This window comes from Indicator indicator, chromosome 9 (genome assembly GCF_027791375.1).
Source record: "Indicator indicator isolate 239-I01 chromosome 9, UM_Iind_1.1, whole genome shotgun sequence".
Classification (NCBI taxonomy): domain Eukaryota; kingdom Metazoa; phylum Chordata; class Aves; order Piciformes; family Indicatoridae; genus Indicator; species Indicator indicator.
The window spans coordinates 28,263,247-28,284,781 of NC_072018.1; the positions used below are offsets into that span (position 1 = coordinate 28,263,247).

Below are 21,535 nucleotides of genomic sequence, written 5' to 3' on the forward strand. Positions count from 1 at the left end.
TTGCCAAAGGACCTCTGAGGTCCCTGACTTCACTCTACTGTGCCCCTCTCTGGGCATGCTTGACACCTAGGATTTCTGGCAGCACCCCAGCCTTGCTCACAGCCTGCCTTCCTCCCACAGAGGAATGGAAGGGCTGCTGGAGCAGGCCCGGGAGTGGGAGCAGACTGGGGAGTACGCCCGGGCGGTGGACTGCTACCTGAAAGTGCGTGATCCCAGCAACAGTGTCCTGGTGGAGAAGTGCTTGCTGAAGGTACAGTGGGGAATTAGGATTCCCTTCCTTTGCTCTGCTGTCTGGGCAGTCTTCTGCAACCTGCAGTGCATCCCAGGGACACCTCAGCCACTGCAGGGCACCGGGGATATGCAGGCTCCAGTGACTGGAAGCCCTCATGGTCATTCTGTTGAGTCATTGTTGACTGTCTGCTTACCCTGTGCTGCACTGACATCCCTGCTCTGGGCACCACTGCCAGCAGGTTGCTTGTGTCTTTGTGGCCATATCTCCCTGCATACAAGAGCTGGACTTTATGCCTTAGCCCTTGGCTAGACGAGTGCCCTTTCTTCTTCTTGTGGTCTGTGTCCACCAGTCTTTGGGTTGTGTTCTTGTCATACTTTCCAGTCACACCTGTGCCCTTATGCCAACTTGAACAATTGTCTCCTTGTCTGATCTTCTCCCATACATGAAAGTAGCTGGACTTTACTCCTCTGAATTGCTGAAGTGGGCTGACATTCTTCTCCCCTTCTGCATAGTTCAAGCACTCCTGACTCTCAGTCTTTTAGCTTGGACTGAGCTATTCCCAGCATCACCCCTCTCTCAAACTGCTTTTATCACTTGTGCTGCTGACAATTTCTCTTCACAGGCTGCTGAGTTGGCCATTAAATTCCTGGGTCAGTCGCAAAGCGTGGAGGTGACTCGAACAGTGGCTCCTCAGCTGGTGGCCATGAAGAAATACAGTGCGGTAGGTGCTGGTTCCTGCCACTGTAGAAGCAGTGACATAGTAAGGCAGAGCTCCATCCAAGGGAAGGAGGCCAAGTCACATCCTGGGGTGGTGGGTGGATGGCCCTATCCAGAGTCAGGCAGTGCAGAGGCTTCGAAGAGGAGGAAGGAGGGGAAGAGATCAAGTTCTAGAATAGTGTGATAGAAGCAGGCCATGAGAGAAGGCAGGAAGTAGAGAAGGGGCTTACCTTTTGGGAAGGGCCTTGCTGTTGTTGCTGTGTGCTGATCACTCCCAACAGCACCAGTTCCAGCCTGTGCTGCACAGTGCTGTTGGGGTTTCATCTCCTGTGGGACTGTCTCTGGCCCTGTAGGCAGCTGAACTCTACCTCAGCTTGGACCTCATCCGAGAAGCTATTGATGCCTTCATTGAAGGGGAAGAATGGAGCAAAGCCAAGCGTGTGGCCAAGGAGTTGGACCCCAAGTATGCCCTGAACTTCTCAAACTGTGCTCTTCTGCTGCTTCTCCCATCATTAAGTGATCCATTGTTCTGTCCTGTCCTGCTGCTCCCCATAGCAGCCTTCCCATGATCAACAGGGCACATTCTCCACAGCTGCTCTTCCCAAGCCATTTACCATCCTGACACTTTCCCATTGCCACATATCCTATTGAAGTCATTGTCTGCATCCCTATCCCTATTTTCCCTCTTTTTGGGATAATCCTCTGCATGCATTTCCTTCTGAAAGTCCTGTCATCCCTTTCTTTCCCCACACACCACATTACCAAGAGCTGCCTAGACCCTTTCTTTGCCCTTCCACCCTAGGGAGATGTGGCAGAGCCTTGAGTCCTCATTTTCCCAAAGCAGATAGAGTCAAATCCAGCCTCTGCACAGATGCAAGACACTGTTACTCTTGCTGCTTATTAAGATTCTTTCTACCTGGCAGGTCAGAGGAATATGTGGACCATCTTTACAAGGAGTATCTAAAGAACCAAGGCAAGGTCGAGTCGGTATGTATTGGGGAAGTCTCACAGGCTAGGGAATGGTATCAGGATCTGTGCAGGTCCTTGAGGCATTTCTCATGGGACTTTTGCCTGAAGTGAGGTGAGGAGTCTGTGTGGCAGACCTATGAGCCATGGGTTCTGCATGCCATGAGTGACCCTAGGTCTGTGCTTCCATACCTTTAGAAGAGCAGGGCCTCCGTGTGTGTGTGTGAAGAAAAGACCTGGGTGGGCTGATGCTGGCCTTGATGCTGGTAGGATACCATGCCTGCAGTGAATTCATGGTTGTTTCCGTCCCCAGCTGGTGGGAATAGATGTCATGGCTGCTTTGGATATATATGCAGAGCAGGAGCAGTGGGAGAAGTGCCTGGAGGTGGCAGCGAAGCAGGTGAGTGTTTGTGTGACCCCTTTAGGAGACAGATAGACACAGGGTCCTGGCATGGGGTCCTGGCATGGGGTCTGGGCTCTCTGCAGCCAGGGCAGCACAAATGAGTGGGCAGGGCAAAGCAAAGCATTCCTGTCTGTGAGGAGCATAGAGGTCACTGCAGCATCTCAAAACTACTGCTCCACTGTCCCCATCTTGGCCAGTCAGGCCTCATAGGGAAGTGTTAGAATCCAGAAGCATATTTGGTTTAAATTATTTTCATGAATGGAGCATTGGAAAAAGCTAAATGAGTTGTTTTGGCTGAAAGTAATTGGTACCATGGGAAGAGAGAGGCTTGTAACAGAAAGCCTTCTTTCTACATGTGCTTTAGAGGCCTAGTGTCAGTAGAAACGAGGCATCCTTGTCATGAATCCAAATCTGACATTTTTTTCATTTTTACTGACCATTGTTACTGATTCAGACTTTCTCTGGTGACAAAAATGATCTGTGTTGTAGTAGTTGTTGGGGTTGTACACACATCTGAAACCATCTCTACCCAGTGACAAGCGTTCACCTCATGAATCTCATGCTCCTGCTTTCTCTGTGCCTTCTGCAGAACTACAAAGTCTTGCACAAGTATGTAGCTCTGTATGCAACCCACCTCATCCGAAAGGGTAGCTGGGACAAAGCCCTGAGTCTTTATGTCCACCATGGAGCACCTGCCAACCCACAGGTAATGACAACAGTGCTGCTCCAGGAGCCTTTGTGCAGAGCTGCCTTGCCTTCAGCCTGTGCTTGACAGCAGGAGACCTCCAGACATTTCCTGGAGGGCGCCCCATCTGGCTCACTCAAGATGTCTCTCCTCTTTGTTGCAGAATTTCAACATTTACAAGCGTCTCTTTGTGGAGATGGTGAATACATCTGGCATGAATTGTGCTGAGGCCTACTCCAGCTGGGCTGACCTGCGGGATGTCCTCTTCCATCTGGTGAGCATGGGCCATGGCCACCGCTGCTTGGTAAACTCCAACACCCTGGGGGCTCCCAGCAAGGGAGGAAGAAGAACCTAGTCTCTAGCCAGGTGACTCATGCAGTGTTTGTAGAACACAAGGTGAAAGGAGGTGAGGAAATGTCCACTATGTGGACAGAAGAACAACAGAGTAGTGTGAAGGGGACATAGCTGGGCAAGAAAAGTCAGGGAAGAAGATGATGCTGCTCTCAAGGCCCAGTCCTAGAAGTGGGTCTGGACACTGACTCTTGCAGAGCTCATTGTGTCACTGCTGCAAGGGGCACTATCACACCATGCCACTTTTCACCCTACACCCACGTTTGGCAGCCTGGATGGGTCAAGGACCTGGAGAAAGTACACAACTACAGAGCCTGGAAAATGAGAGTCCTCCCTGTCTCCCCAGAGATGCTTAGAGCTTTGTGCTTCTTCTTCCCTGTCCCAAAATACCTCAGACAGAGCCCACAGTTGCCTCTTCTCTGCTTCCCTCCCATAAACATCCACCTCTAGCACAACCAAAATCCACAAGTCCCTCTTTGTCCATCCAGACTCACCCCTGCCTCCAGTGTTCCCTGCTGTTGTAGGTCTGCTCTCTCTCCCCACAGCCTCTCCTTTCAGCACTCTGTAGAACCCAAAGCACCCAAGGCCCTGTCCTTTTCTAGTCCTCAGGGGTGTCTGGGTATTCCAGATCCACCTCTCTCCCAACTTTTCCCTGGACACAGGTGGATGAAGATCACCCTTGTGCTCTCATGTTCTCAGTTTCTCTCCCTTTCTCTTCCTCAGTGTGAAAATTTAGTAAAGTCAAGTGAGGCAAACACTGCAGCCCACGAAGACTTTGAAACAATGCTGCTGATTGCTCACTACTATGCCACTCGCTCTGCTGCTCAGGGTGTGAAGCAACTGGTAAGGCTGCTGAAATTCCTTTGTGAGGTCACCACCCTGAGTGCAGAACCCTGTGGGGACATGCAGGTCCAGGGTTATCCAAAGTTCACTGGTCTACTCCATGGGTCACTTACACGATGTGGGTGCATGAGAATGGGACTGTAGTGACCTGGGAGCCCTCCACTAGCAGGTAGAACTGGAGCTAATCTTCTCTGAGTCCTTACAATGGGATGAGAGGTGATGGACATAAACTCAATCGCAGGACCTGAGGCTGGGATGTACAGCAGTGGGAAGCTGATCCATATGCTTGGCATGACTTGTGAGAGAAGAGGCACCCCTAGGAATTTAGGGAACACAATAAAATCTGGTCTTCCCAGGAGAGGCATTGCTGCCTTTACAGATGAGCTGTGAGAGCTGCCTGGGCTGTGAGAGCTTCACATGGTCTTGAGAGCAGACTGGCTTGGCACAGTGTGTTGGGAGCTCATGAGTCTACATGCTGGGTCTCTCAGGGGTTTTAAGAGATTGTGGGCCTGAATGCTTGGCATCACATGGGGCTTTGGCAGATACTGAACCTTTGTGCTGGGCCTTCCATGGGGCTCTGGTAGCTCAAAGCCCTGGGTCCTGGCCCTCACAAGGCACTGAGAGTGTTTTTTAGTCTTATGTTCATTGGGATTTGTTCTAGGACACAGTCCATAGCAGAGTCCCTGCTTGATCCGTATGGACTTGTGATAAGAGATCTGTATAGGCTTGGGAATAGAGCTGTAATGGAGGAGACTGTGGAAAAGGTTGCCACATCTAGGACCCCAGTAAAAGTTGTAGGGGAGACTGGGGCTTCCCTGTGGCTACATGTGTAGATTTTGGGGGTCCTGTCAGGCAGAAAGAGGCAAGTCTGATGCCTTGGAAACCTGTGCAGACTCATACAGTTGTGGAGTGTTGAGGCGCTGAGTGGTCTGTTTGGAACCAAGAAGGAGAGGTGGCCTTTTCAGTTCTGGTATGATGAGAACCTGTCTGACAAGCAGAAAAGGGAAATTTCTCTTGAATTCCTTGCCCCAACTCAAAAATTCTTGTGTGATCAAACACAAGAAAGAACTTACTGTGAGTGTGGCTGAGCATGAGAACAGGTAGCTTGGAGAGGCTGCAGTCTCCACCCCTTGAGACACACAAAATGTAACTAGACATGTTCCTGAAACAACCTGCTGTAGCTGACTACTTTGAACATGACAGGGGGTGGACTAGGTGATCACCACAGATCCCTTCCAGCATTGGCTATTCTGTGACTCAAAGAGTGTGAGTTTGGGTGTGGAAGGCAGAACTTTATCTTCAGGTGAGAGTTCTCCTGTGTGTTCACTCAGGGTACTTACGGTCAGGACTGAAGTATTTAACCTTTGCTACCTGTTGAGAATATGGTCCCTTCTAACCCCTGCCATTCTGTGATTCTGTAATATGTGGGTGCAGAATCACTACAGTGTGACCTCATGAGATCATGTGCTGATGGCTGTGACTTTACTGTCCCTTCTATCTGCAGGACACAGTGGCTGCCAAGCTGTCCATTTCCCTGCTGCGTCACACTGACCTCCTCCCTGCAGACAAGGCTTTCTATGAAGCTGGGATAGCTGCCAAGGTAAGAGCTCTGCCACCAGAGCAGCTAAGGAGGTGGAGAACCCTGGAATCAGGGATTCTCAGCTTGATCCTTCTCCAGCATTAGCATTGGAAGCCCCTCCTCAAACAGCCACTGTGTTTTGCCGTGGCATGGCAGTAGGCAGTGGGAGGGCAAAGCTGAGCTAGTGAGGGGACTCAAACTGCAGGCCCGGGGTGGACCAGAGGCTACCTTAGATTCCGTGGCTCTGTCAGTGTAGATCCAAGGCTCCTGATTGGTCTGCCTTGCTCTCAGTCATCCAAGGTTGCCCTCACTCCTGAGGCTGCAAGTTCTGATCACCTGCCCAGACAGTGATGCATGGCAAGCAGATGCCAGCTGTGCAGTCATGCCTGACTCCATCTTGTGGGACAGCCTGGACCTGGTTGTCCTCGTGGCTGCCTGTGAAGCAGCTCCCAACACAGCAAGCTGGGATGTGCACTCTCCTTCCCTGTTACCTGTGCTGCAAGCAGGCTGTCATGGCACAAACAGGACCACGTCCTTTCTAGGCAGCGCTTGGGCAGGAGAATCATGGCTATGAAGATAAGCTGCCTGCTCTCACTTGTGGTTCCTCTCTGTACTAGGCAGTCAGCTGGGAGAACATGGCCTTCATCTTCCTGAACCGCTTCCTGGACCTCTCAGATGTGAGTATAGTCTGCTGGAGGGAGGGCTCCATACTGAAAACAGGCTGTAGGCCAAAACAGACCCTGAGCTGGCTAGGACTCTCCTGGGGCTAAGATGTGGCAGCACACATTCAGGCTGGTGCTGCTGAGGAACCCTGAATGGTGCCTGGTGTGGGTGCATGCACAGCACCAAGTACCTTAAGTCTAGCTGTGGAAGGACCTGCCACAGCTCTGGCTGTGTCACTCTGTATGTGCATGGGTGCATGATGCATGGATACTGTTTGGGCCCTCATGGCTGCCAGGGTTGTTACAGCTTTCAGAATGATCTCATCTGAGTTGTCCCAAGGGAAGGCAAATCACCTGAGGGGTGGATGTCATGGCCCAATGCTTTACCAACTGTGATGAAAGACTCAGGCATCCCCCATGCCAATCATCTCCTTCCTTCACCAGCAGGTTGGACACCAGAAAACACCAGACCTTGGGAAGCTGACAGACTTTACTGTTAATTGTCTTCCCAGTGCTGTCAGCAGCTGCTGGTGAAAAACTCCTCCTTTTATCTTCCCCTTCTTTGAAGCCGCTACTGCAGAGGATGGCCACAAATGCCACCTCCCAGGGGGCCCAGCCACCACAGCACTGATAAACAGGGTCATCAGTAATGCCATCCTCACAGTGTAGACTGTGCTGTCCTAGTGCTCCACCACTTCTCCTTTCTCCTGTCTCAGGCCATTGAAGAAGGGAACCTGGATTCTCTGGACAACTCTGATTTCCAGGGTACAGACATTCCCTTCGAAGTGCCGCTCCCAGCCCAACAGCATGTGCCTGTGAGTGTCATCTGCCTTCTGGGGATCTTCTCAATGCTTATCAATATCTAAAAGGTGTGGGTCGAGAGGATGGGACCACACTGGTGCCCAGTGACAGGACCAGGGGCAATGGGCACAAACTAGAACCCTGGAGGTACCATCTGAAGATGAGGAGAAAATGAGGAGGTGCTTAAAAGGTGCATAGATGGATGCTAAGGGACATGGTTCAACACCAGATTTTAGGTAGAGTTAAATAGTGGTTGGACTCAAAAAACCCTAAAGGATTTTTCCATCTGAAAGGATTTTGTGATTCTCTTCTTTCCTGTGAGGGTGCCGGAGCACCCAGAGTGGAGTCTGCTTCTCTGGAAAGGGCCTGGAATTCAGACAGGGAGATGTTTTTTGCTGGATCACAAAGGGTGACAGCCCTGGACCAGGCTGCCCAGAGAGTTTATGGAGTCTCCTTCTCTGGAGACTTCCAAACCCACCTGGATGTTGTCATCCTGGGCAACTTGCTCTAGGTGAATCTGCTCTAGCAAGGGAGTTGGATGAGATGATCCCTAGAGGTCCCTTCCAACCCCTACCATGCTGGGATTCTTCAGCTCCTTTGAAGAGAGATGCTGTCCTCTGTGGTGTGCTCCCTCCTGCTGCAGCTGGGCGCGGGCACAGTATGTGGTACCAGGAGGTGTCCTGGGTTCTGCCCTGTAGGAGGAGAAGCGGGAGGAGGTCCGGGACTGGGTGCTGACGATGTCCATGGACCAGCGGCTGGAGCAGGTGCTGCCACGGGACGAGCGCCACACCTACGAAGCCTCGCTGGTGGCAGCAGGCACTGGGGTGCGCTCCCTGCCCTGTGTGCTGACAGGTATGTGCCAGGCCAGCTCACACGTGTGGTGCCGTGCCAGGAGTGGGCACATGTTGTAGGGTGGGTCTGGGAGAGTGCTCAGGCTGTGCTGCAAGAGGAGAAGTAGGGAGACTGTGTGGCTGTGGGCCCAGCTCTGCTGGAGGTGATGGAAGGAGACATTTCTTCTGGGAGGGTGACTGAGCACTGGTTGCACAGAAGTTCTATCTCTGTAGATGGAGACAGTTGAAAGCCCTCTGGATGCAGTCCTGGGCAGCCTGCTGGAGCAGAGGAGCTGGACCATATGGACCCCAGAGGTCCCTTCCACCATCTCCTGTTCCATGTTTCTCTAGGTCACTGCTCAGTCTCACACAGTGCTGGCCAGCGGCCTGCCCAGGCTGCTAGCACAGGCAACACCTGTCCCTGCTTTGCCCCCACCCTGAAAGCTGTCTGTGCTGGCATGCAGTGTCCCCCAACTGACAGATGTCATACAGTGGAGGATTGAGCTGCAGGATCTGAAGGGGTTGGAAAAGTTGGGGGCAGGGTTGGGCCACCAGTGACAGTGCTCTGGCTCCAAAGACGGGGCCTGGAGTGCCATTATTTGACATGCTGGGGTGTCCTTGCCAAAGGGACAGGCTGACACCTTCCTTTGATCCCACCACTGTGGGCACCCCCTTCCTCATTCTGCTCTCCAGAAGCCAAGAGGTGGCATTGCCCCATGGGAGCTGCCCCTGGCCAGCTAGCCATGGCAGACAGGGAAGGGGTCTGCTGTGGGTCTCATCTCATTTCTGAGGGCATCTCTGTGTGACCAGGGTACCCTGTGCTAAGGAACAAGATTGAGTTCAAGCGGCCAGGCCGAGAAACCAACAAGGACACATGGAACAAATTCCTGATGGCTGTCAAGGTAAGCCAGGCACCCTGTGGGGCAGAGAGACAGGCTGCAGGGTGTTCAGCCCTTCCTGGTGACAATAACACAGTCCTGCTGGGTGGAGATCCACCAAACTAGGGCAGTTTTATTGCAGCCACCCTGTGTGCTGCTGGGCAGGGCTTAACCTTGCTCAAGGAGCTGGAGCAGCCTCAGTCCTGCCTGTGCAGCTGTATCGGTCCTGCCCTGGGCACAGGGGGACAGTGCTGCCCCCTTGCCCCTGCCAAGGCCATTTTCATTCTGCAGACATCCCACAGCCCTGCATGTCAAGATGTGCTCAAGTTCCTCAGCCAGTGGTGTGGGAGTCTCCCAAGCACCAGCTTCTCTTTCCAGTGAGTTGGACCATGGCATCTTTCAGTCCTGTTCCTCAGCACCCTCCACTTCCACCCCAATAAACTCATTTCTCAACCCTGGTTTGCTCCTGTTTGTTCAGGGAGGCCAAGTCCGTGAACATGTGTACAGGCACAGGCCCACAACTCTGTACACATGCATATCTTGGCCTCAACCCAGCTGTGCTAAATGTGTACCCTAGAGCACGAGTCTTCTGAGGAGCAGCTGAGGGAACTGGAGAAATGGAGAATGAGGAGAGACCTTCTCACTCTCTACAACTTCCTGAAAGGAGGGTGGAGTGAGGTGGCAGTCAGTCTCTTCTCCCAAGAAACAGGTAACATGACAAGAGGAAACGGCCTCAACTTGTGCCAGGGGCAGTTTAGGTGAGACATGAGGAACAATTTCTTCCCCAAAAGGGTAGTCAAGGCCTGGAACAGGCTGCCCAGAGCAGTGGTGGAGTCCCCAGCTCTAGAGGGCTTTAAAAGCCATGTAGATGTGGTGCTAAGGGACATGGGTTAGTGGTGATGTGGCAGTGCTGGGTTAACAGTTGGACTCAATGATCTTAAAGGTCTTTTCCAACCAAAAAAATTCAGTGATTCTCTGATCTGTCTACATTCCTATGCCTGGTGGGGAGCAGGTGTGGATCTGGGCTTACCCAGCAGCAGTCCCATCCTTCCATCCACCCTGCAGAACCACTGACAGCAGACAGTATGAAAATGGAAAGTTTATTTAAGAAAACAAGGGAGTCTCACACCAAAAGAGATCCTTCACCTTCCACTGCCTGGCCTGCCTGAGTGCAGGCACAGCCTGGCTTGATCTTGCCTGCTCTGCAGCAGGGCCACCATCACCCAGGTCAGGGCCCAACACCTCTGCCCACCCCCAACATGGCACATAAGAGACAGAGCCTTCAGTGTGCCAGGAAGGGCCCTGCAGCCTGGGGAGAGCAGGGCAAAGTGTCTGTGGCCCAGGGCACCTGCTAGGCTAAGGCTGCCTGGTGACCCTGGGCAGTGTGTCTGGAACCTGCAGGGTTTGTCCCAGGTCGGGGGGTGGAGGTGGGGGGAAGGCACAGCCCTCCCCCCTGCAGCCCACCCTACCCTCACCTGCACCCAGGACAGGAGCATGGGGCAGGGCAGCATCTCCTGCAGCAGCGCCTGGGAGGAAAGAGCAGGCATGAGAGCAGGGCTGTGCTGTGGGGCTGGGCTCATGCCAGCGCCTCTGGACAGCACTTGTCCCCTGTGCTTGGACAGGGACATTGCAGAGGGCTGGTGTAGGCAGGAGCCCTACTGACAGCATCTTGTCCCCTCCTGTCCCCCAAGCATAGCCCACACACTGTGCTCACCTCTCCAGCTAGATACGAGACTCAGCCAGCCCCTCCAGGAGCTGCTGCATCTCACGTGGTGGCCTCTCCTTCACAGTACTTGGCCTGGGGAGCTAGAGAGATAAAAAACAGAGGTGGAGAGTAGCAGGGATGTGTGAAGGGCTGGGCTGTACTGGGGAGGCTGTTTGCTCAGGACAGCCAGGACAGAACAGGCTTGGCTCTTGGGCAGATAAAGAGGAGAGTCCCTCTGCAACTACCCAAGATGAAGGGGTGCCAGTCTGTCACCAGTGCTGGCTTAGAGGAGGGTCAAAATTGACATTCCCCACTCCCACTGATGCACAGCCTGCTTGTAGGGGAACAGGGGTCCATCAGAACCCAGCACTTTCAAAATGCAGCAGTGGTGGGCAGAGGCAGGGAGCCTCAGCCAGACTGATGGGACCTACCTGGTCTTTGCCATAGCTGCGTGCACAGGGCCCAATGCCTCGGAGGATCAGGGCCACCAAACAGCACTTGCCAGACAGCACAGCTTCTGTGACCACCAGGACCATGGAGGGGATCCAGAGTGCCAAGGCTGTGTCCTGCAGAGCAGAGGGTCAGAGGCTCCTCAGGAGTGGGGATCCTTCACCCAGGCAGCCTGTATGGGGCTGAGTGAAGGCTGAGCAGGCATGGCAGGAGAGTGAGGAAGAGTGAGGGGAAGAGGGAAAGAAGACAAAAGCGGAAGCAGAGACAAGGAGAGGAGCAGGGCACTGTGGCGGCCCTGCAGACTCACATAGATGCGTGTGGTGTTGAAGGGACAGTCGTTGGTGGCGATGGCTGCACGGGCATCAGCAGGCAGTGCAGAGCTGTTGCAGCCTATGACAAGGTGCCTGCCTCGGCCATGGATGGTGAGGGCGATGGCCAGCACCAGACCCACACTGCATGCTGTGGACAGGAGGAGGTTCAACAGGGACACGCTCAGTAGAGTCCAGTGCTGCAGGCAGCAAGGAGAACGCGTGAGAGCAGGCCTGGCAAAGCCAGGGAAGATACTAGGGCTGGGTACGCTGTGCCTCAGCACCTCACTCTCCAGGGTTACCAAGGGTGCTGGGGCCCCACAGATGTTTGCACTGAGCGAGCCCATGCAACTAACCTCTTACCCCTTCTAGCATGGCTCAGCCCTATGCTCAGATGAAACTTTTTTATCCTTCATCCCGTCTGTGAGCCCAGAGCTCCCAGACAACTCCTTTCCACTGGCCCCTGCATCCAGGGAGCTCCAGCATAGGCCCAGTCTTGCTGAGAGCTGAGCCCTCCCCTCAGTGCAAGCAGCCTGCCTCACACTGGCCCATCCTGTGAGACCCCACAGAGAACTCTGACCCCCGGCTGCAATTTCATCCACTGTGGAATCCCAGAACAGTTTAGGTTGAAAAACACCTCTAAGTCCATCTGTTCATACAGCACTGTCAGGTCACCACATGTCCCTCAGCACTGGATCCACAGGGATGGGGATTCCACCAGTACACTGGGTAGCCTGTTCCAGGGCTTGACAACCATTTTGGGGAAGAAATTGTTCCTCATGCCCAATCTAAACCTCCCTTGGTGCAACCTGAAGCCATTTCCTCTTGTCCTATTCCTCATTCCTTGAGAGGAGAGACTGATCCCCGCTCAGGTCACCCCCGCGCCTCCAGGCTTTTCGGACCCAGACCGGTGTCCTGTGCCCCCCCCCCGCTGCCAGTCCACCCTTCCTGGTGCTGTAAGGCCGGCGCTTCCCGCAACAGTCACTCGCTCCGCCGGCGCCGAGATGGAAGAAAGCTCCGGGGACAAGGTCCAGGGGAGCGGCTGCCGAGGGGGCTGGGCCGTGCCGTGCTGTACCATGCTGAGTTCCCGGCTCGCTCGGCCTCTGCCCCTCGACGGCGCTGCACTCACCATGGCTGTCCGGGACGAGTTGTGCGACACCAGGATGGCGACGATGCCCACGGCGATGCTCTGCGGGAAGAGACCCGAGATCGACCCGTGGCTGGAGCAGGGCCAGCCCGGCCCCCCTGACCCCCGCCCGGCCCCACCGCGCTTACCATTAGCCCCGAGCCCACCGACACCACGTTGGCCATCGCATACTCGGGAGTAACGGCGCGGCGGGCGCCGGCCACATGCCGAAGGACCGAGCCGTGGACGATGGCACCGAGTACCAGACTCCCGTGGCCCAGTACGATCAGTGCCAGCCCGGCCCGCATCAGCCGCCGAGGCTCAGCCGGGCTCCGCCGGCCCCAGGCCATGGCCGCCGCTCGAAGAGAACCGCGCCGGGGAGGAAGAACCGCCCCGGGGAGGGGAGAAGAGAATCAGCCCAGGAAGAACGTTCCCGGGGAGGGGAGAAGCGCCCGGAAAGAGACAGGACTCGGGTATTTACAAAACAGTTTATTAAAAATAGGAAATGATAGAAATGAGATGCAGGGGCGGAGCCGCGGACGCGGCACCCCGGAACGAGAACGGGGGTGGAGCAGGTACAGGGCCCAGCGCTGCCATCGGGATCCGGGACAGCCCCCGCCGCCCCAGGTGAGGCCGCAGCTGTACAGGTCCAGCGGGAGGCGGAGCTCCGAGCGGCTGCAGGGACCGCAGCCACGCACAGCGCAAGGCCAAGCGGCCGCGCAAAACCAGTAAACAAAGTGCAGCCAAATGGGTGCGAAGAGAAGAAGCGCCGGGCAGGGGGAGCCTGGCCCCCGCCCCAGCTGCCCCTGCCCCATAAGTGGGGAGAGTGGTGCCAGAGGCGGGTGGTGAGTGGAGGGTAGAGTGGGCGGCGGGATTTAGGGCTCCCCCCTTTACCTTTAAATTAAAAAAAACCAAACAAACAAAACAAAAAAAAAAAAAAAAACACGAACAAAATAAAAAGAAATAAAACAAACAAACGAACCCCTCCCCCCAAAAAAAACCAACCAAAACATTTCTGTGCTGTGCAAAAGACACTGTACAATTCAAACAGAACAAACTCCATGCACATGAAGGGGGCCATGGAACCCCCCAGGCCAGGACCTGGCTCTGCAGGTACCACCGAGCAAAATCCCAACAGAAAGAGGGCTGGAGATAATACTGATGCGCAAAGTCCCCTGGAGCGGGCAGCAGGGAGGATTGTCGCTGGGCCCAGCCATGCAGGGTGAACTTCCGAGCACTGCAGCTGGGGTCTCGCCGATGCCCTACGCTGATGGACAGACACAGAAGGGGTCACAGGCCACAGAGCTGCCGTGCTGGCTGCCTGGGGGCTGCTAAGATGACACAGTCACTGCCGTCAGCGCGCCATTCCGGGTGTAGTAGAACTTGCTGAATGCCTCTTCAAGTAAACAGGTAAGTCTGCTCTGGTCAGCCTGCAAAGGACAAGCTATGGTGAGGCCCACAGCAGGTTGCCCAGGATCAGTGTCCAGGCAGGTTTGCAATCTCCAGAGAAGGAGACTCCACAATCTCTCTGGGCAGCTTGGTCCAGGGCTCTGTCACTCTGTGATCCAGCACAAACTATCTCCCTGAGCCCCAAAGCCTGCTTACCTCACTGATGAACCCAAGCTGGACCAGTTCAGCTGCCAGCTCCTGGATGTTGTCATCTAAAACACAAGGAAGGTTCTAAGTCCCATTTCTGAGCATGCTGCTGGCACCAGTGCACCAGAGCATGGGAGGAAAGGTACTTACTGGGCTGCAGGTCACAGCTCAAGTGTCGATTCAACTTGTCTTCCAGTTTCAGCAGCAATGTTAACTACAAGGTAAAGAAGTTCTCATGAGAGGCTATAGTCCTGTGGACTGACACAGGCTGTGGCGACCACAGCCAGCCAGCAGCACCCCAAAAATCCTATCAGGAGAGAAACCACACCCTCCAGAGCCCCACAGAACAGCCATATCCAGTTCCACTCCAACCCATAGTCAGCAGTATCATCCTCCCATGGAAGAAGCCTCATTCTGGTGGTAGGCCAAAAACATTCCCTGCATTCCAGGTCAGGCTCAAGCAGAGGCCTGGATCTGGCTTTGGGTTCCAAAGATGGCAGTTGTGACAGCAGAGTACCCTCTGAGAGCACCCTGGACCCCAGCAGTGGAGCCACCAGCTCTGCACCCTGCCCCAGGACACCCACACAGCACACAGCTAAAAGATGGGAAGGAACATACGTGGTGCTTCACACCTTCCTCCACGGACTCAATGTTGCATTGCATCAGCACCACCTGAAACCAAAGCAGAGACCCCGTGACATGACTGCTACACAGCCCGGGGAGGGAAGGGACAAAGCTCCTTGCCTCTCACCTTGCGGGTCTCCACCTCAGCAGGCTCTGGAGTCGGGGTTTTCACAGACGGTGGAGCAATTGGAGACTTCACCACAACCTGCTGGGGCTGCTGGGGACGCGGCATCCCAAAAGCTGTGAGCGGGTAGATACCATTCCTGCAAGAGAGGAGCCTCAGGTTATGCCTCTCTCAAGTGTTTCCAGTTTCAGTGAAAGGTGCCCTTTAGAACCCCTCTTACCTTACATCCTCCAGGAACTTGTCCAGCTCCAGTGCTGGAGATTGTGAGAAGCTGGGAAAAGAAAGAAAGTACTGAGGTGAGATGCCATATAGCATCCACTCTAGTCTCTTTGGATGCAATTGCAAATCCCCAGGTCCCAGACTACAGACATGTCAGTGGCAGGATGAGTATGGAGAGAAGTGAGACAGACTCCAGCCTCCCTGTAGAGGAAGGAACTGTTCACAGAAGCTGAGGATGAAGTGACACCTTAATTACAGCAGAAAGCAGAACAGGTATCACTGCTCTGTAAGACAATTGTCCAAAGCAAACAGCTGCTTGGCAGCCAGCCCACCAAGACCGTGTTCCTAGCAGGGTTCTTCAGAGACAACTAGTACCAGACCCTTGAAGCCTCTGTCCCATCTCCAGAAGAGCTCTGCAAAGGCAAGAACCTCTGCTGGCACAATGTGACCAGCCACATAACTGCGGACCAGGAACTAGAAACTACATCAGGATATAGTGTCCTGCCCAAATACCTCTTACTGCAGTTTGGGACACTTGTGCTCTCTGTAATTGCTTTCCCAGATTGTCTGTTCAGATTGGTGGCTTCCACACCTCAGCCTCTCCAGCTAAGCCTTTGACTCACTGATGTCTCATTATGCAACATCTCACATCACTCTTTCACCCTCCACGTGCTCTGCAGATATTACAGTCACTCACTTTGGGAGCCACCTCTACATCTGAAGTGGCTGCTGCGTGTCACTGACAGCTGCCCAAAGCAGCATTTCCCTTTGTATATTGTAGAACAAGCTACTCCATTAAGGAAGCACTGAGGAGTTTCACAAGCCTGTGACTGGCCCAAGTCCCTTCCCCAAACCATTCACAGAATCACAGAATCTTTTAGGCTGGAAAAGACCTTTAACTGTCCAGCCCTTAACTCAGCACTGCCAGGTTACCACTAAACCATGTCCCTCAGCACCAAATCTACATGGCTTTTAAATACCTCCAGGAATGATGATTCAATCATATTTTGCTAAGGACTGTTCCAACTACAGCATGTTCACTTCTCACTCCTCCTTCAGGGGACAATTCACATCTCAGCTGCATAGAAACTGCTCAGAGATCATGGGTGCAAGGTGTTCTTCCACTCAAGAGTTACTCTCCTTCACTGGTCCCTTTACCACCAGCACTGTCCACTCCTCATTTCCTGGTTAGTTGTAAAACACTAGGCACCAGGGCTCTGGCATCTGTTCCTCAGGAGCAGCCCCATCCAAGCACACAACAGGGTACTCACATCATCTTGACTCCTTCCCGGTCCACATGATTTATCTCTGCCAACACTGCACTCATGTCCAGGTTTTTGGTCATTTCTTCTAAAGCATTTTCAGGAATCATGTCTATTAAAAACAAACCAACCAAGCAACCAAGTCAGAATAACTGCAGTTCCTTTCCAACTTCAGAACAGCAAAAAACCCCAGAGGCTGCAGAACTCGTGCCCCTCAGAGCTGTCTGGGCACCACAGTCCCCCAGCTCTGCAGCGACCTCAGCTCTGTTCCCAAGGCCCTGCCAGCTACGAACAGCATTAAAGTCATGATTTCCAGTAACACCAGCTGTACTGACAGCTCAGGGGAGCTCTGCAGGACAGCTGTGGAACCCTGGAAGTCCATACTCACGCTGATGTCCAACGATACAGTGAGCAGCCAGTAGCTTTAGTGATGGCACCTCGAACAACGCCTGGTGAAAAAGGAGCTCCCGGGCAGTGGGACGCTTGCCAGGGTCCTGCTCTAGACACTTCTGGATGAACTCCTGAAAGACAGGGTTGCATGAGACCATGTGCAATGCCACGGCAACTGCAGAGGGGCAGAGCCCTCCTCCCTCCCTCACTCACCCTCTGCAAGGGGTCCTCCAGCAGCTGGATGGCACTGTTGATGGCCTCCTGTGGCACGTAGGATGACTCGCCATTACCCTGGATCTCCAGCACCGCCATCTGCAAGCACAGAGCATGGCTTGAGCACTGCTGACTGTGCTGAGCAGAGCTCAGGGGGTCCACTGCCAAGAGTGGAATCACAACAGCAGAATTGCTTGGGGCCATCCGAGGTCAGGGTTTGCGGAGGCAGAAAGAGAATGTCTGCCTCATTATGGCTTTTCTCTAGCACCCTAACAGACTGCCTGAGAACTGGGCACTGTGCCAGCATCACCCTGGACAGCATCTCCTTTATGAATCTCTTGATCCATTTGCCTGTACTTTGCTTGACAATTCCCATCCTCTAATGAAGCTGGGATTGGACCAGTGCCAGAGGCTGATCATGTCCCTCCTGGCTGCATGACTAGCTCTGTATTACAGGCAGGAAAGCAAGTGCACAATACCATCCAGCATGGGTTTCAGCCAACATATCCCTTGCTAGGAAAGGATGACACAAGATTCCAGAAGTCTTAAGATTTGGGGGTTGGACTAGATGACCTTTAAAGGTCTGTTCCAACCCAAACCATTCTATGATTCAACTTGAGTTTTGCTTCCCAGAAGTGTGTGCTTCCAACAGCTCTCTTCCTCCGTCCTTTAGACGATGTGCAGCAGTCTCAGATTTCTTTGTGATGGCTCTTTCAGACCATTCTTTCCAGAAAATACCAACAGCTCCCATTTGCTAGAGTTGGGCCTACTGATTGCAAGGACAGAGGAACCACTAAGCTGCTAAGATCAGGTACATCAGATTTGTACATGGCTGCAATCAGTTCCTGTCTCAGGTAGGGACTGTTCGGGACCAGAATGTTTATGGACTATATCTGTCCTCTCCTCTGGATACCAGAAGAAGAACAGGTACCCCCAAGAAGGGGAGTTCCTGTTGCCAGGCACATCACATACAGTTTGTTGTAGTGACTGCTCCCACCAACCAGGGGATCAGACTTCAGAACCACAAAATCAGATCACCACTAAACCACATCCCTCAGCACCATGACTTATAAATCCCTCCAGGAATGGGGACTCCATCACTGCCCTGAGCAGCCTCTTCCAGGGCTTGATGACTCTTTTAGGAAAGAAATTGTTCCTCATGTCCAGCCTAACTTGAAGCTGTTTCCTCTCATCCTATCAAGACCTGCAGAGTAACAAACTGCACATGAAGAATTTCAGAAAGAACCACGTTACTGAGCTAATAATTGCTCAGTAAGGCACTGGGGAAGCCCCAGCAGGGATCTCACCAAGGAAAAGTGCATTTGACTTGGAGAACAAAGAGTACATTTCCAAGCCAACCCACCCATAACCATATCATCTCTACAGAGTCATCTCCTTCCCTCAAATTCCTTCTCTGTCCCAGAGCCAGTGGTTCCACACTCACCTCCAGTGCACACATCCCAAAGGAGTAAATGTCCACAGCAGTAGTGACGTTGGCAACTTCTGTAACACAGAAAATAGGGCTCTCTTATCAGTCCATCCTTGCACTCAGCAGGACCTGTAGGACCACCTCTATGGTAGCCTGCTATGATAACCCTACAGGCTTCTCTCCCTCTTCTGTTCTCAAAAGACAGAGGAGTTGAAGCATTTAAACAGCAAATAACCCAGAATTGTTAATGTGACATCTGTCACAAGCCTGTAGGTGCAAACAAGATGCTTGGAACAGCTTGGAAGCATTAGCAAGGTCAACAAAACCAGGCTGGCAGCTGGAGCAACACCATACCTCCATATTCCGGGGCAAAGAAGTGCAGGTTCTTCTGCTCCTCACGACAGGTCTTCACGTGGTTGTTAATCGTATCCGGTGCCACTGGAAGAGAGCCATGAATGTTTAGGATACAGGAAAACATAGCCTGTCCCCATCTAGATCCTAGGCAACACATGCAGCTCCAGGCCCCTCTGGTCCCCAGAGGGACAGCACAGCAGGGTCACATCAGCCCTTCATCAGTCCCACATCTCCAAGAGCAAATCTGGAGACCACAGCTTCTGCCAAACAGGAAGACAGGCTGGGAAGGACTCCCTGATGAAGTGCAAGTTCTGAAAGCACCGGAGATCAGATCTGTAGCATTCATCACAGGCAGCTCAACTATACCTCAGGAACAGCCAGAAATGCCAGAAATCATGGCAATTAGCAGCTACCTCAGGCCTTGAGGAGAGGGACAGACCTACAAGGCAACTCTTCTACGTATCAGCAGAGCACTGCTACCAAAATGCTTCAAGACAGAAGTCATGCAAAAAAGCTGCTGACTGAGAAGATATGACCACCCTGACCCACAGAGGCCTCCTGGCAGCCAGCACCTCCACAGCAACGACCACAAAACACTCAGAGCTGCAGGGGAGGAGTAATTCCCAGACAGAAGAACAACCAGCAGAGCACAGGTATGGACCCAAATGACAGCCACCTCCAAAAAGACTGCAAATGGCTCTCCAAAACCAAGCAGCTGGCTCCACCAGGTAGAAACACTGAGTCAAACAGGGAACACAGATTCATGACCCCATCTGAAGCTCTACTTCCACCCTTGACCTTGCCCACTCTCACAATCTCCAGCCCATCTCCCACTTTGCCACCTCCTGAACAATCACCATTGCTCCTGGTCTATACTGCCACAGTGTGTACTTACATGGCTCATACCAAACCCTTGTGATTTCCAGCCTGGAACAGGTCAGGACACATCAAAGAGAATTCCCAGTTGAATGAGAACTAGTTCCCAGCCTCAAAGGAGAGATGTTCTTTGGCCTCTAGTCAGACAAGGACCTTCCTTGGTAACAACTCAGCCCAGCTTTGCTGTGAGGTACATACCAAATCACACTATCCTGTTCAAGCACTAGAAATGTCCAGTGTTTACTGTCCCAACCAACCATCCCTGAGCAGCTGACTGCTTTTGTTCTTCTGCTGGCTCTTTTGGAAGTCCAGTCAGATTACTTCATCTCTAGAGCTTTCCTGCTTTACAGATTCCACCAAGTCCTCTCAGTTCCACAGATCCAAGCAAAGTTAAGATGAATCCTTCGTCCTTCCCTTCAGCCCTGCTCCATGTTTTACCAGTGACACAGACTGCTCAAGATCAGCTCTGGCTAGGGCCATGCACAACGATGCCTCTACTGAGGACTCAGCTTCAATGGATCTTAATAATGTACACAAGGAAATGGGTCAAATTCCTTCCCTGAACAGACCCTCCTCCCCTAGACCAGATCCTCCTCAGTTCCTGAATGATCAGCTTCTGTGTAGCTTGGCATTTCTCTGATGTCTCCCTGTGCTTCTGGAGGATATCCTGACCTACCTCCACATCACCCATCCCCTATGGCTCTGTTAAAAGCCTTGACATTAAGGAGATCAGCACCTGAGGGACTCCAAACCCCTCCAGTGGGTCAGTCCTGTCCCAGTCAGGGCCTGAGACAGCACACAGGGTAAATCCTTCAAGATTTGTCCCACCCAGCTTCTCATACCTAGCCTTCTAAAGAGGTTCCCAGACATCTTCAAGAGAGACCTGCAAACACCTAAGCATTCTCTAAACCCAACACATTTGGAGTGTTCCTGCACTCTTCCGGTGAAGTGCTCACGCACCTTGTACTCCAGATGTCAGCAGAGGAAAACAAGACAGCAGCAAGAAGGATCAACAACTAACCTCTAAGCTTAGTTCCAGGATTGTGGTGCAATCCAGCAACAGGGCACAAGTAACCACCTCACCTATGCTGTCTTCTGCTAGCATCACAGGCACCAAAAACAATCAGCTAAACATGAGATTGTCTGCTTGCAACAATAAAAGGATGGCCACGGCAGGTGTGAGGCCACATTACCCTCTGTATTCATATGCTCAAGGCACTTTCACTACTGCAAAAGTAGTGACACTACACAAACCTAAGACATTTCACAGCTGACTTTATCTGCACACAAAGTTGACAAACACGTTTTTATCAGGGGGAGCAGACATCATCAACTTGGAAGCTACTGGAAACAAAGAGCAGTGTGCAGCTGTTAAACGCTGAGTCAAGCAGGAAGAGAGGTGGCAGATTTCCACACACAACCATCCTACAGCGTGGCAGATCTGCATCGGGGACAGCAACGTTTGTGAAGTTATGTGCAGCACTGAGGCACTAGAAGCAGGATGATTTTATAATTTTTTAACAGCTGAATGTCTAATGAGATGAAGGGGCAAAGAGGTTCAGTAGATGAGAATCTCCCTACACCCAATTCACACCACCAGAGAGCATCCTCCCAGCTGCTTACACCCACGCTTCCCCTCACTGCAGCCACTGGCATAACTTCCAAGTAGCACAATTCATCTCTGCTTACAACAGAGCCCAGACTCTACGTCAGGGCAAGCACTGCTGAGGCAGAACCAGTGGCACTTGCAACAGAGCTGACATCACACACACTTTCTCCACAGAAAGTAATATAGAACCACAAAATCATGGGATGGTTCATACTGGAAGGGATCTCTGGGCTCCACCTTGTCCAATGCCCTGTTCTAGCAGAGACACCCAGAGTCACCCAGGACCATGTCTAGGAGGTTTTT

At 52.8% G+C, this 21,535-nt stretch overlaps 3 protein-coding genes across 8 annotated transcripts in view; 1 reads left to right on the forward strand and 2 right to left on the reverse strand.

The window, feature by feature from the left end:
- The window catches only part of IFT172 (intraflagellar transport 172), a 37,613-nt gene extending 28,285 nt beyond the window's left edge, over positions 1-9,328 (forward strand). For both annotated transcript variants that reach the window (XM_054383566.1, XM_054383567.1), the window contains exons 35-48: positions 121-250; positions 855-953; positions 1,303-1,412; positions 1,873-1,936; positions 2,229-2,315; positions 2,908-3,024; positions 3,167-3,277; positions 4,078-4,197; positions 5,702-5,797; positions 6,394-6,453; positions 7,155-7,253; positions 7,938-8,091; positions 8,880-8,971; positions 9,239-9,328. In XM_054383566.1, the coding sequence (XP_054239541.1) occupies positions 121-250; positions 855-953; positions 1,303-1,412; positions 1,873-1,936; positions 2,229-2,315; positions 2,908-3,024; positions 3,167-3,277; positions 4,078-4,197; positions 5,702-5,797; positions 6,394-6,453; positions 7,155-7,253; positions 7,938-8,091; positions 8,880-8,971; positions 9,239-9,328 (1,429 nt within the window). The remainder of the gene's footprint in view (positions 1-120; positions 251-854; positions 954-1,302; positions 1,413-1,872; positions 1,937-2,228; positions 2,316-2,907; positions 3,025-3,166; positions 3,278-4,077; positions 4,198-5,701; positions 5,798-6,393; positions 6,454-7,154; positions 7,254-7,937; positions 8,092-8,879; positions 8,972-9,238) is intronic.
- Positions 9,329-10,669: 1,341 nt separating this feature from the next.
- Positions 10,670-12,886, reverse strand: KRTCAP3 (keratinocyte associated protein 3). Its single transcript, XM_054383811.1, has 5 exons — positions 12,686-12,886; positions 12,540-12,599; positions 11,410-11,610; positions 11,084-11,218; positions 10,670-10,753 (listed from the first exon to the last, which is right to left on the reverse strand). Exons 1-5 carry the CDS (start codon positions 12,884-12,886, stop codon positions 10,670-10,672), a joined length of 681 nt encoding a protein of 226 aa, XP_054239786.1.
- Positions 12,887-13,523: 637 nt separating this feature from the next.
- NRBP1 (nuclear receptor binding protein 1) overlaps positions 13,524-21,535 on the reverse strand; it is a 32,938-nt gene continuing 24,926 nt past the window's right edge. For 3 of the 5 annotated variants that reach the window (XM_054383406.1, XM_054383402.1, XM_054383403.1), the window contains 11 exons: positions 18,748-18,831; positions 18,409-18,467; positions 16,965-17,063; positions 16,750-16,882; positions 16,371-16,473; positions 15,101-15,151; positions 14,884-15,019; positions 14,751-14,804; positions 14,283-14,346; positions 14,142-14,197; positions 13,524-13,966 (listed from right to left, as the gene is read on the reverse strand). In XM_054383406.1, coding sequence (XP_054239381.1) covers positions 13,868-13,966; positions 14,142-14,197; positions 14,283-14,346; positions 14,751-14,804; positions 14,884-15,019; positions 15,101-15,151; positions 16,371-16,473; positions 16,750-16,882; positions 16,965-17,063; positions 18,409-18,467; positions 18,748-18,831 — 938 coding nt within the window. In that variant the 3' untranslated portion in view covers positions 13,524-13,867. The remainder of the gene's footprint in view (positions 13,967-14,141; positions 14,198-14,282; positions 14,347-14,750; positions 14,805-14,883; positions 15,020-15,100; positions 15,152-16,370; positions 16,474-16,749; positions 16,883-16,964; positions 17,064-18,408; positions 18,468-18,747; positions 18,832-21,535) is intronic. The other 2 variants (XM_054383404.1, XM_054383405.1) reach the window with 2 other exon arrangements.